The sequence below is a fragment of the Cyprinus carpio genome, chromosome A5 (genome assembly GCF_018340385.1).
Source record: "Cyprinus carpio isolate SPL01 chromosome A5, ASM1834038v1, whole genome shotgun sequence".
In the NCBI taxonomy this organism is placed as follows: domain Eukaryota; kingdom Metazoa; phylum Chordata; class Actinopteri; order Cypriniformes; family Cyprinidae; genus Cyprinus; species Cyprinus carpio.
Window position 1 is genome coordinate 39,903,912 of NC_056576.1, and position 12,561 is coordinate 39,916,472.

The 12,561-nt window shown below is 41.2% G+C and overlaps 1 protein-coding gene across 5 annotated transcripts; it reads left to right on the forward strand.

Moving 5' to 3' along the window:
• The first annotated feature begins 1,898 nt into the window (after positions 1-1,898).
• LOC109093793 (paired box protein Pax-8-like) lies at positions 1,899-12,118 on the forward strand. Of its 5 annotated transcripts, none has more exons than XM_042757204.1 (12): positions 1,961-2,094; positions 2,414-2,564; positions 5,254-5,395; positions 6,407-6,604; positions 6,740-6,816; positions 6,903-7,028; positions 7,600-7,769; positions 7,840-7,945; positions 8,240-8,470; positions 8,571-8,672; positions 10,108-10,194; positions 11,003-12,110. In XM_042757204.1, exons 2-12 carry the CDS (start codon positions 2,543-2,545, stop codon positions 11,071-11,073), a joined length of 1,332 nt encoding a protein of 443 aa, XP_042613138.1. In that variant the 5' UTR covers positions 1,961-2,094; positions 2,414-2,542; the 3' UTR covers positions 11,074-12,110. The 5 variants fall into 5 exon arrangements, with proteins under 5 accessions (XP_042613135.1, XP_042613134.1, XP_042613139.1 ...); XM_042757202.1 differs by having other exon boundaries at positions 5,230-5,395; positions 11,003-12,107; XM_042757201.1 differs by lacking the exon at positions 2,414-2,564 and having other exon boundaries at positions 1,899-2,094; positions 11,003-12,118.
• Positions 12,119-12,561: the final 443 nt, after the last annotated feature.

Genomic DNA, 12,561 nt, shown 5'->3' on the forward strand with positions numbered 1-12,561 from the left:
TACAGGCCTTTGTGCAGGTTACGCAAAGTGTTTAAAGGTAAACACAAGGGTTATTTTAACAATCTTTATGCTTTCGCCAGGTTTTCTTTGAGTGTCGATATTTCCAGTATTATCACTGATCAGTGTATGTTTCACAGAAACTTTCTCCCAGTAAACCATAAACTGACCTTGCGAGTATTTCTTTAACCGTAATCGCACACGATATCTGTGCATTAAAATAAATGCAATAAATCAGCCGTCAAGGGATAGGCCTAAACCAGTTCAGAATGTCTTCCCTGTTATAATATTTAATTATATACTAGCTGTGATATAATGAAGCAATATTTCGAGGTTGAAAGGGAAATATTGTTACACTGTAATGCAATATATCTGGTCTCTGTCGAATTGTTCAAATATAACTGCTCTTTCTTGAACAGGCCAACCTTGATCTGAACAGCACTGATCGGTGTCAGGTTTGTTTTCATCGCAATAAAATTAACTCTTTCAAATGCATTTCATTTAGGATGTTATAGGCCTATTCAATGTGCCACCCAACATAAAGCCATAAATTAACAATCTCTTTATGCTGCAAACACACAGGACACATAAAAATAACTTCAGAGTATCGTGTTTTTCTTTGTTTGGCTTCGAAACATTTCTAATAAGCGGTTACACCATTAGAGAAATAACTAACTACTTTTAGGCGTTCAATGCATCATTAATTCAGTACTAACAACTTTTACATTATTAAAAGGCAGATAACTATCGCTCATGGGTTTAATCCCTTGTTAAACTTTCTGTAACCTCTGTTTCTGTCTCTTTCTCCCGTTCTCTGTCCTCTCCTCAGGCGTTTGTTCTTCATTCGCTTTTTTTGCACTCAAGAAAGGAAATGTCTCCTTCCATTTACTGTGATTCTCTTAACTCTGTATTTATCGAAAATCACCAGTAGGCTTACTTTGTTCTGTACTCGCTGTTTTTACACTGCGCACCGGGCGAAGGCATAAACGCGAATGAATGAAAGACAAGAATATGAAGTGCGTTTGACCCGTCTAACTTTCCTTTTCAGCCGTTTAATGTGGTTTAATTACCTGCTAGCAAAATCGTACCACGGCCATGTAAAGAATCCAAAGAAAGCACAAAAATTGTATTAACACCCGTCCACGTTTAGCTCGTCTTCATTCATGTTTGGTGTCTAAATGTGTCAGTAAACTATTTCGCACTGCCACGCGCCATATGGCAAAGGCCAAACAACGGGGTGTCATAAATGAGTAATTCGGGTTGTTCTGTTGGTTTTAAAGTTGTGAGAACAACATAAACCGTGTGAAGATGCAGTTCCCCTGCTGAGAGTTGCTGTATTCAAGGGGAGCCGCTCTCAAGTGTCAAAACAGCCCAATAAAAGCAGCGAAAAGACCAATTTCATGCAGGACTAAAGACTTAACTGCAAGCGATTAGAGATAACTACTTTAACATTATTACTACTACTACTAAAAATAATAATAATGAACAATAGTAATAATAAAAATAATAATAAGCTAATAATATTAATAAAATAAACTGATAGAGTCAAGTAATTATTATTTGTCGCCGGCTCTGTCAGCAGAGAGCTAAGGTAAACCACTGTAAAGTGCTGGTATCCATCAAGTGAAGGATCAGGTATTTGTCATGACATAATAACAGATTACAGCAAATCATGAGTCCAATTGTGTGTGAAAGATGCCCCGGGAGGCGCGTCGCATCTAATCACTGAGGGAGTGAATGAAAACAAGCCTGATCCTTGACAAATATTTCCGTAAACGTTGACGTATCGCTCGGTGTTTTGTTGTTTTCTGGAAGCGCTTGTCCCCTTAGAATCACCCATCCGTGCCCTGCGGTCTGGGCCACACCCCGATGCACACGTCACGCTGCACGCCCCGCCCCTCAATCCGTCGGGTCCAATGAACGACGCGCGTCGCGATAAAACCTCCGCCGGTCGCCAGCCGCTCTTGCCGCTCCGTTATAACGGAGAAGCTCTAACCCATCCCAGCGAGCAGACGAACAGAATATGTGCCGTCATAACTGACTCTGTGGCGCTGGATAAAAGCCGTCGGATATTGGCAAGCGTTTCTTCTGCAAAAGGTAAAACATGCCTAACATGCACTGAATATAATTTTGCGCATGGATTTGATGGGGTCGGCAGCTGATAACTTACTGATAACTGCAGGTTGTTCGGCGAACAACTTCTGTGTAGAGCACAGGCCTGTAACACGCAGTAAAACAAGCTAGATCTCTGAGTAATTCATTAAAAACGAGGAGCTTGTCGTTAATAACTCATCGACTAAACATAGAGTGCTTAATAATCGAGGCTGTTTGATGCAAATAGTCGTAAAGAAATATTAAATAATAGATATAACAATAGCCGTAATTGTCAGGTTCACCATAAAATGTCCTTTTGCAGGGAATAAAACTATCCACGCAGGAATAATTTCACGCAAGACCTCATATGGACTAAAACACACCAAATTAAGTGAGAGTGGACACTTGGACATATAACCAGGACATCAAGAGACCAAGACTTCTCTGAGAAATGTCCAACACAGCTGGGCGAGGTAAAAACAATAAACGAGTCATTTTGAAATCTATAACGGAATCTGTAGAAATGTCTAAGAAATGAAAAGCAAATGCCGCAATAACGACATGCATTAATTTAGGCATAATATTTCACCATACAGGCAACGTAATGTTCAGCATTATAGTTTCAGTTCAAGAAATATTCAGCGAATATCAGACAAACTTTCCATTTTATTTTATTAGTTTACTTTACAAATAGCTACTGTTAATTTACTATCAATCGTAAGAGAAATATAGGAATTATTATTATTATTTAGGCCTATAATAGATTAATTATAGGAAGCTCCTGTCATCGACTATTGTAGGAACGTGTGGTGCGTGCGTAAGCGAGGAATACTTGCTGATAAATAACATGACAGAATGAGATCCTCTCACATTCATAACAAATCCGATTGGGTGGAATCTTAAATGTAATTCTTATGAATGGGATTGTGTTGTTGTTGTTTAATTAGTTAATCTACGAGTGCAGAGGAATGGGGCAGAAATCTCGAGTGGAGTTGGACATGAAGTCTTTACTCGCACAGATATTGACTTTTCCTTTAGAGGTTAATGGCTTACATCAGTTTCAGTTCAACTGTAAGAGCCTATAGCAACAGAAGAGGAAACCTGTTCCAGAAACCGCATTCTAAAACAAATCTAGGGCTTTTTGTAGGTATTTTAGTGATAGACATATCGATATTTGGACACTGGAGCTATATATATATATATATAATATATATATATAAATAATTGAGAATATGTGAACTGATGTATCTCTCCATCGCCGCTCGTATACTCGTATAGGCTACAGTCGTAAATAGGAAAGAAAAAATACATACATACATACATACATATCAATATATATATATATCAATATATATATAAAAGACCATATATATAATTTTTTGTACTTTTCCAATTTACGACTGTAGCCTATACGAGTATACGAGCGGCGATGGAGAGACACATCAGTTTGTGTTTGGCTCCGAAATCTGCTTTCCTGCTTTTCTCTATTTTTATTTTTTATTTTTTATATTATATATAAAAAAGCGATTTCGGTCTCTTTTTTAAGCTCAACGTTTCATTTTCCATGTTTTTTGTTTTTTTTGTTTTTACTAATTTACAATTTATTGTTTTTATATTCATTTGATAACTAAAACGCTTATTATAGTCCATTTTTTTGGAATGTTTAATTTTCTTTTCCCCCATTGCGTACCGAAATAAATGTATTAAACAGATCAAGTGTCTATACTGTCAGAACAAAACAGATTATCTAACATTTGCCATAGCCTATACCAAGTCCAGATCTCTGTTAACAATTACTTAAAATGTTAGCTAAAATCATTTTGCAAGCGATGCGTTGTAGATTTTTGTAGTTCATGATCCAGCTCAGGTCTCTTTTAAAACGCTATTAATAATCTGAATAAACAATTAAAATCAATTAACAATACAAGGCTATAAGATTTTGCCGCGGGAAAGTGAACGTAAAACGAACTTAATTTAGCAAAGCATTTGGAATCTGTGCGTTAACCCTATTTTTCAGTATTTTTAAATTGGCATGGTTGTGTTTACATAAAATACTGCCAACGAATTATACACAAAACAAACATTTTGGAAACAAATTTGTACCCAGAAGTGAGTTAATGTCATGTGGCCTCATTTCTGAAAGTTTTCTCTTCGGTTTTGATTAGTATTTATATAGGGCTTTACTAGCTGTTTATTACAGAAAAAGAAAAAAAAATAGAATGAATTAAATCAATGAAAGGTCACCATTTAGATCTCTCTCTCTCTCTCTCTCTCTCTCTCTCTCTCTCTCTCTCTCTCTCTCTCTCTCTCTCTCTGTCTCTCTGTGTGTTCTCCTGGGTTTTCTCTGCTTTAATATCCTGTCGCTTGCTGACTCTTGGCGAGGAGGGTTTGACACACTCCGCTAACACCGTTAATAGCGCCGTTTGATGTGGAAATGAAAGCTGCAAAAGAGCAAAAGGGGAAGAAGCGGCTGAATGGGTTAAATTAAAAGTGAGGCTCTTGTGAGAGTCGCTGGTGCGGCGCAGCACGAAACACAGCGCCCACAAATTTCGTCACAAAAGGGCACAGAGCGAAAACACGAAGAAGGAGCATTATTATCCATTATTTCAGTGCAAAGGATGAGTTTCATTTAAACATCATTCTTTTCCTTTGATAAACTTTTACATGTTTCATAGTTTTAATTACCTTAGTAGAGTTATACTCAAAGAAACAACATTGTTCCTGGCTAAAACTGCTAATAGCTGAAGGTATGATCAGTTCCTATATTATTACAATTTCTTCCACATTTTAGCAGAGTTTAATGCAGTAAAAGCCAAATATTCTGCAGGACGTCCCACAGGATCATGAGATGCAGATCTGGATGCTTTTCCAGAAAACTGGCACAGAGTGGTCTAGAGCAGAACTTGTGGACATGCAGTACTAGTGAACTGTTATGGAGACAGTGTTTGCTGGGTTTAGAGAAAACATAGGAAATGCTGTTGAGTATGTATGCAACTTTCAGAAGAGTGTTTATGTGATTCGGTGATTACAAAAAGAAACCTGTATTTCACATTAAACTCACCTGTGCTGACAGAGGTGTTTATTTGTCTCACACAGCTGGCGTGATGTTTATGTGTGTTCATGTCCTTTCTCCCCCAGGTCATGGGGGTCTTAATCAACTAGGCGGCATGTTTGTGAATGGACGCCCGCTCCCAGAGGTCATCCGACAGAGGATCGTGGACATGGCACACCAGGGAGTGAGACCCTGCGATATCTCTCGCCAGTTGAGGGTCAGCCACGGCTGCGTCAGCAAGATCCTGGGCAGGTAAAGAGTCCAGAGCAGCCCTGCTGGAACACACACACACACACACATACACACGCGCTCTCACACGCACACTCAAACATACACACACACACACACACACACACACACACGCACACACACACACACACATACACACACACACACACACACACACACACACACACACACACACACGCACTCACACTCACACACATGCATACATACGCACTCATACACACACACACACACACACCCACCCACACACACCCACAGACACACACACACACACGCACATACACTCACAAATATGAAAAAATAATTAAATGTATACACACACACACATGCATACATACGCAGTCATACACACACACACACACTCACACACACACACACACGCGCACACTCACACACTAAACACACACTCACACACTAAACACACACACACACTCACACAGACACACACTCTCTCACACACACACACACTAAACACACACACACAGACAGACAGACACACACACACACACACACACACACACACACTCTCTCTCTCTTTCTCTAACAACAACAGGATGGCCCAAACATTTTCACTTATTCTACTTTTCCTTTCTTAGTGCTTATTAGGTCTCCTCTGGTCCACTGTAGCAAATGCTACACTGGTATTTTTTTTGTATTTTCAGTTGTTTTTTTTCCTCTGGATGCCATAACGTTATCAGACAAGTAGTTTCAGTATGTTTGACATTCTGACATTCAGTGAGAATCAGGATGCACATCTATTGACCAAGTTCCACTTGCAAGAACTTGGTGCTGGTCTGCTCTAAAGTATTCATACTATATCAAGCTCTGCTAACATAATATTATACACAGTATACAATCTATAAGACAATAGACAGCACAGCGCATGATATAAACATGCAGATTGACTCTAGCAGAAATGAATGAGGACTAAGTGAGGAGACGGGTGTCAGAAGGAAGCAGTGAAAGCAGTCAGTGAAACTCACGTGAGTTTTGTTTTAATAGTCATTTATCTTTTAGGTACTATGAGACGGGCAGCATTAAACCAGGAGTCATCGGGGGCTCCAAACCGAAAGTGGCGACTCCTAAAGTGGTGGATAAGATAGCGGAGTACAAGCGGCAGAACCCCACAATGTTTGCGTGGGAGATCCGAGACCGGCTGCTGGCCGAGGGCATCTGTGACGGCGAAACTGTGCCCAGCGTCAGCTCCATCAACAGGTAATGACCCCTGACCTCATCCACAGAGTGCCAGTGTGCTGGAAAATCCTGAAATTCAATGCTTCATTTTCTTTGTGCACATTTCACCTTACTTCTTGATTAACTCCGCTAACCCGCTGTTTTCTTCTCTTAAAGGATTATTCGCACAAAAGTTCAACAGCCATTCAACCTTCCTCTGGACAGCAAAGGCCTCAGTCCTGGACATACACTTAGTATGAACATCCACTAACACTTCTTGATAATATCTGATTCAGTTCAGTGAAGTAATAAAGTAATAAACTGTTTGTTTGATTGACAGTTCCCAGTTCCGCCGTCACTCCTCCAGAATCTCCTCAGTCAGACTCTCTGGGCTCCACCTACTCCATCAGCGGCCTGCTGGGAATCCCACAGACCAGCGCCGAGGGCAAGAGGAGCCACGACGACAGTGAGTCTCAGACTGATGCACTGATTCAGATGGCAGATGCTAAACATATCAAAGTTTAACAAATGAACTGTGACATAGTGACTGATGCTGCTCCAGCGTTCCTTACTGCTGTTTCCATGAGGTATAATTTTGATATTAAACGTTAAATGAAATTCCAGGTAGGGTTAGGAGACGGGTTTAGGGAGGATGCATGGCTGCAATGAGAACAAACGTACTGAAACGGAGTTAGTTGATGTGTGTCTGTGAGAGTGATAAAGTCTCTGATGTCACTGGAATTGAATCTGTATCTGCTGCGGCACATTTTTCAGGTTTTGCTGCAATGTTTAAATGTTGTCAATTAAGAAATAATTTGATTCTGTTGCTTAGTTGGGGACGCTTCACTGTTTGCACAGACAGAAGAGAGCTTAACTGGATGATGACATCACTCAATCACCTTAGCTGGAAAATGACTCTGTCATTGTCCTCTTGCATTATTGACACACTATTTTCCTGTTGACACTGTAAAGCTGCTTTGACACAATCAGTATAGTATGAAGCGCTGTATAAATAAAGGAGACTTGTGTTGTGGCAGGCGATCAGGAGAGCTGTCGGCACAGTGTGGACTCTCAGGGCAGTGGCAGCGGGCCGCGGAAACAGCTGAGGACCGAACACTTTGCATCCCAGCGCCTGGACTGTGGCTTCGAGCGGCACCACTACAGCTCTGACACGTTCGGCCGGACCACGGCCGGGAAAACAGAGCAGGTACTGGAGGAAAATCTGTCCCAGACAATGCACAGACTTCAGCTACTGACTCTCTCTCTCACTCCTGCAGGCACTCTATCCTCTCTCACTCATCAACAGCAGTCTGGACGAGGGTAAAGGAGCTTCAGCTGTCAGTCGAAACTTGGCAGCCCATCAGGGATACGCCGTGGTTGCAGGTAATAACCATTATAAGCCTTTAGTTCCTCATTTATTTTCCTCATCAGAACTATATTTACAAGAAGAGAAGCACATTTACTGCATAAAAAGACACTTCCAGAGTGCCGTGTCCAGCAACATTTAGCAAACCGCTCCATCTGGTATTCCCCAAATTCATAACTCATTTGATTGTTGTATTCACCATTATTGTCACCGTTTTGCATATGTGTGATTATTGTAATCCATTCTGCTGCACGTCAATTAACATTCATACGTTAATTTTTCCATCTGTCTGTGAACCGTTGCTCCTCCCCAAGCTCTACAGCCCCTCCCACTCTGTCTGAAACAGGAAATGTCACCCGAGGTGAACAGCTCAAGCCCCTCCCCCAACATCATCGCTAATGCAGCTTTCCTGGAGCTCACCTCGTCATCAGCACCCATCGCTAACAGCTGCAGCAACGCCTCTCATTTATCTCATGGCTTCAGCTCATTTTCCCATCATGCCCCATTGCACGGGCAGCTCGGCAGCCCACCGCTCATCGCAGGTAAAGCTTCACGCATCGCTCATGCATCCCTCATCGCAGTGGCCCGGCCGTCTGGTGTGTTTGGTGCTGTGAGACTAACGGATGGGTGGATTTGTTTCAGGCAGAGATGTGGCGAGCTCAATGCTGCCCGGTTATCCTCCACACATTCCCTCGGCCGCACAGACCGGCTTCACCTCCTCCACCATCACTGGGATGGTAGCAGGTGAGCCAGCTTTATGAATTCCCATGTGCTGTTTGTTAAGGCAAGGGTCACTATTTTTTCTAAACAACACAATTATTCAAGCAACAATTTCTGTTCTGATGCGGATGGGTTACGGCTCAGGCATCAGTCTCTGGTCTGAATGAGGCATAACACGAGGTCCTGTACTTGAAAACAATATTGGCATCTAATGATATAATCCTTACGTTAAATATCTAATTAGGGGAACGAGTTAATTAAAGTGACACTGGCTGTTCAGAGAAAATGTTGCACTTGTAATCTCTTTATTTTTCATATGGTGGATGTGTCTGAACCACCAAACTTGAACCATTTCATTCTTAGACTTCATAATTCACAGTGAATTGTGGTGAAATACAGCAGATGTGTTCAGTTCAGACAATATTCAAATTCAAATCAGCAACCAACCAGAACAGCCTAGCAACTGCATAACAAATCCACAGCCATAAAGGCACTGACTGCTAGTTATTAAAAGAATCATATGTCTTCCTCTCTGCAATGCATCGCTACTCAAGCTTAGACTTCAACTCGCCACTGTACGCTGTGAATCTGGCTCTGATGAAAAATGGCTTGTGATGTTCCTCATTTGGATAAAACATCCACTCAGTAAACTCAAGGTAAAAATCTAGTTTTGTGATTCAGCATTCACATCAGCAGAGTTTCTCTGAAAACAGTCAAATGTGAGGAGCGCACAGAGTGCATGAGAGCGCCAGGAGGCCGGTTAGAGATTAACAGAGGGACGGGTGGGTTAATCAGTAGCTGGTTAGCTGCGGTAGAGCAGGTCTGGGAGTTCTCTCACCCGACCGCTGGGGCCCCACAGAGGGATCATGACCATCGGCCCCACAGAGACGGAGAGAAAGACTAGCCCTGTGAGTGAATACACACTCTATATGGAAAGCATATACAGAGAGCATATCCATTAAGGAGCAAAGGGCAGGAGGAGATGCAGCAGAGCTCCATGGAGCAGCTCAGACCCCGATGTACTTTTCTTTTTTCATATGAAGTCTGCCCTGCCAAGCGCGAAATGAGAGGGTGTGATTTATTATTTTTCTGGTGTGCTCGCTGAGAGGAAGCATTCATACACAATTACTCACTGAAGGGGGATTCAATCTGGCTCCCATAATTACCAATTAGATATTGGAATGTTAAAAAAAGAATGTCAGAGGGAGGCGGCGAGAGCATGAAAGACTAAAGGAGGAAGTGAGGGATGGAGAGACGCTAAAGCAGTCTGACTGTATGCACCAGTGAGTCCACCTGCCCGGCCCGCCGGATTAATGCTTTACAAGCGCCTCTCACTGCGAGTGAACAACGAGCTCGAGCTCGAGCCGCCTCACGCAGGACGACAGTCTGAGTCTGCGGTGTGCTTGTGCTTGCTGCTGTCTTGTTTATGTGTTTGTAACGGATGCATGTTCCTCTGCAGGTCCAGAATACACGGGCCAGACCTACAGCCACGCGCCCTACACGTCCTACAGTGACGCCTGGAGATTCACCAACTCCAGCATATTAGGTAAGTCCAGCAGTGTCTCTCTGAGCACTTTCACTTCTCTCTGTTTGGCTAATGTGGGCATCTGCACGTGGTTATGGCTGTCTAGTAGAGGGTTTTCACTATGCATGTGAGGAAAAAACACCTGCATACACCCAAATAGGAACACCTTGCCCTTCAACTATTGCATAAAGTTTCAGTCACACGTCCTCTGAGGTGGGTTTACCTTCTGCTAGTAACTCTTTGTGTCTTCAGGCTATCGAACATTTCTGTGGAAAGAAATAGTGCCACAGTCACAAGACGGCCGTTAGCCCTCCAGCTCCTGATTTAATTAGAATTACAGTGCAGGCTAACTGAAGCTACAATACAAAATAATATATGATCCTGGAGCACAAAACAGTTTCATAAGGGTCAGTGATGTGAAGATTTGATTTATATAAAGCTGAATAAATAAGCTTTCCATTGATGTATGGTTTGTTAGGAGGACAATATTTGGCTAAGATACAACTATTTGAAAATCTGTAATCTGAGGGTGCAAAAAAATCTAAATATTGAGAAATCGCCTTTAAAGTTGTCCAAATTAAGTCCTTATCATTGCATATTACTAATCACAAATGACGTTTTGGTATATTTACGGTAGGAAATGTACTAAATATCTTCATGGAACATGATCGTTACTTAATATCCTAATGATTTTTTGCATAAAAGAAAAATTTATAATTTTGACCCATACAATGTATTGTTGTCTATTGCTACAAATATTCTCGTGCCTACTTAAGACTGCTTTTGTGCTCCACTGTAATCACTGATGGACTCATTGTCGCCCCTGCAGGTTCCCCGTATTACTACAGTTCCGCCGCCCGCGCGCCGCCGCCCTCCGCAGCCGCTTACGATCATCTCTAGTACCGGAGAACCGGAGAACTTTCTCTTTTTACTGTGGAGCGTCCAGTGAAAGACACAACTAGTGAAGAAAAACGAAAACATATTGACGGACGATACCTTTTATAGCCTGTAAAACTATTTATGTCCTTTGTTCAAGGCCATTTGCAGCCACACGTTTACATCTTTATATTGTCAGAGCATTTCTTGCCCGTGTTTTTATTTCTCTGTAGCCAAAGACATTCCTGGAGACTGTTTTCGTAAATCCATGACCAGAAACACTCGGACGTTGTTTTTAGCAGCTGGAACATCTGAAGTGTAGCTACACGATTCACAAATACAACCAAACTGACAACGATATCCACACAACTGAACAAATAAACTATAGAAATTAAAATGTTATAACGGATTCTATGAGAAACATCGCCCCTTCCTCTGTTTCACTGCTTGTGAAATGGTCATTTTGTTGACGTGGCATTTTATCGAGCTTGCATTCGAGCTGAATGAATTGATCTCGGATGAGTTTCATCGCTATTCATGCAGCAGATATTTAAAAGAAATAGAAATAACGTGTTATCTATAACAAGCGGACATTTCTGTCTTCAATGTGCCACATTTCACCATCGTCCGACAAATCAATAAGGACTATCAAAAACATCATATTCAGAAACAGCATATTCACCAACCATTACAGAAGTTTGATGTTTTGAGGAAATGTGTAAATAATGTAGAGAAGGAAAACCCCGATTAAAATGAAATTCATTTATATTCTACATAATTATTAGGGCTGAACCTTGTGGGGATTCATTCGTTTTAAAATGTTTATATTCTCGCTTCTATTTTTTCCAGCTTATTATCATGTTTATATTTCTTTGATTAAACGAGTTTTGAGTTTCAGAGATTACGTTTTATTGTATTGTTAATTATATTATTCAAATGTAAATTAATAATTTCTACAGAATTATTTTGAATTAAATAAAGCATGACAAACTACAATCATGTGTTTTCCTTTTTTTCCGGTCTTGTACAATAATAATAATAATAATAAGCGTAATCATACTATATCATTCCGTATTGTCAGAATACAAGAGCAAACAGCTCGAATGATTATTCTTAAATGGATCAAAGTTTTATATAGGCCTATTACACAGGGTATCTGGCGGTGATGATTATGGTGTTTCTACTATTTTCCTGTTGAAAACCATAATTTATAATGTCGCATATTTTTCGCCAGTCAGCGGTTTAACTGAACACATGAAAGGGACGAAAGCAATGATCCTGAAAACATGCGCATCTGTTTAATTTCCCTTTTTATTTTCTGCATCACGTACTTTTATTTGCAATTATTTCTCGCCTCTTTGTGGCCTCATTATAATGGCTCTTTAACGAGGCCACGGTTCGCCGGTGCCGCGGCCCACCTGGATCCCGTGATGAATGAGCGCAAACCGAGAATCCCGAGCGCCGCAGACCCGCGATGTTCACTTGCTTTCGAATGAGTTCTGAATGTACGGG

Excerpts from the sequence above, each read along its gene's own strand:
- LOC109093793 (XM_042757200.1), top strand. The coding sequence starts at position 1,914 with ATGAACGACGCGCGTCGCGATAAAACCTCCGCCGGTCGCCAGCCGCTC. Across the intron at positions 6,605-6,739 it reads AGCGTCAGCTCCATCAACAG|GATTATTCGCACAAAAGTTC; the intron begins GTAATGACCCCT and ends CTTCTCTTAAAG. Across the intron at positions 6,817-6,902 it reads CAGTCCTGGACATACACTTA|TTCCCAGTTCCGCCGTCACT; the intron begins GTATGAACATCC and ends TTTGATTGACAG.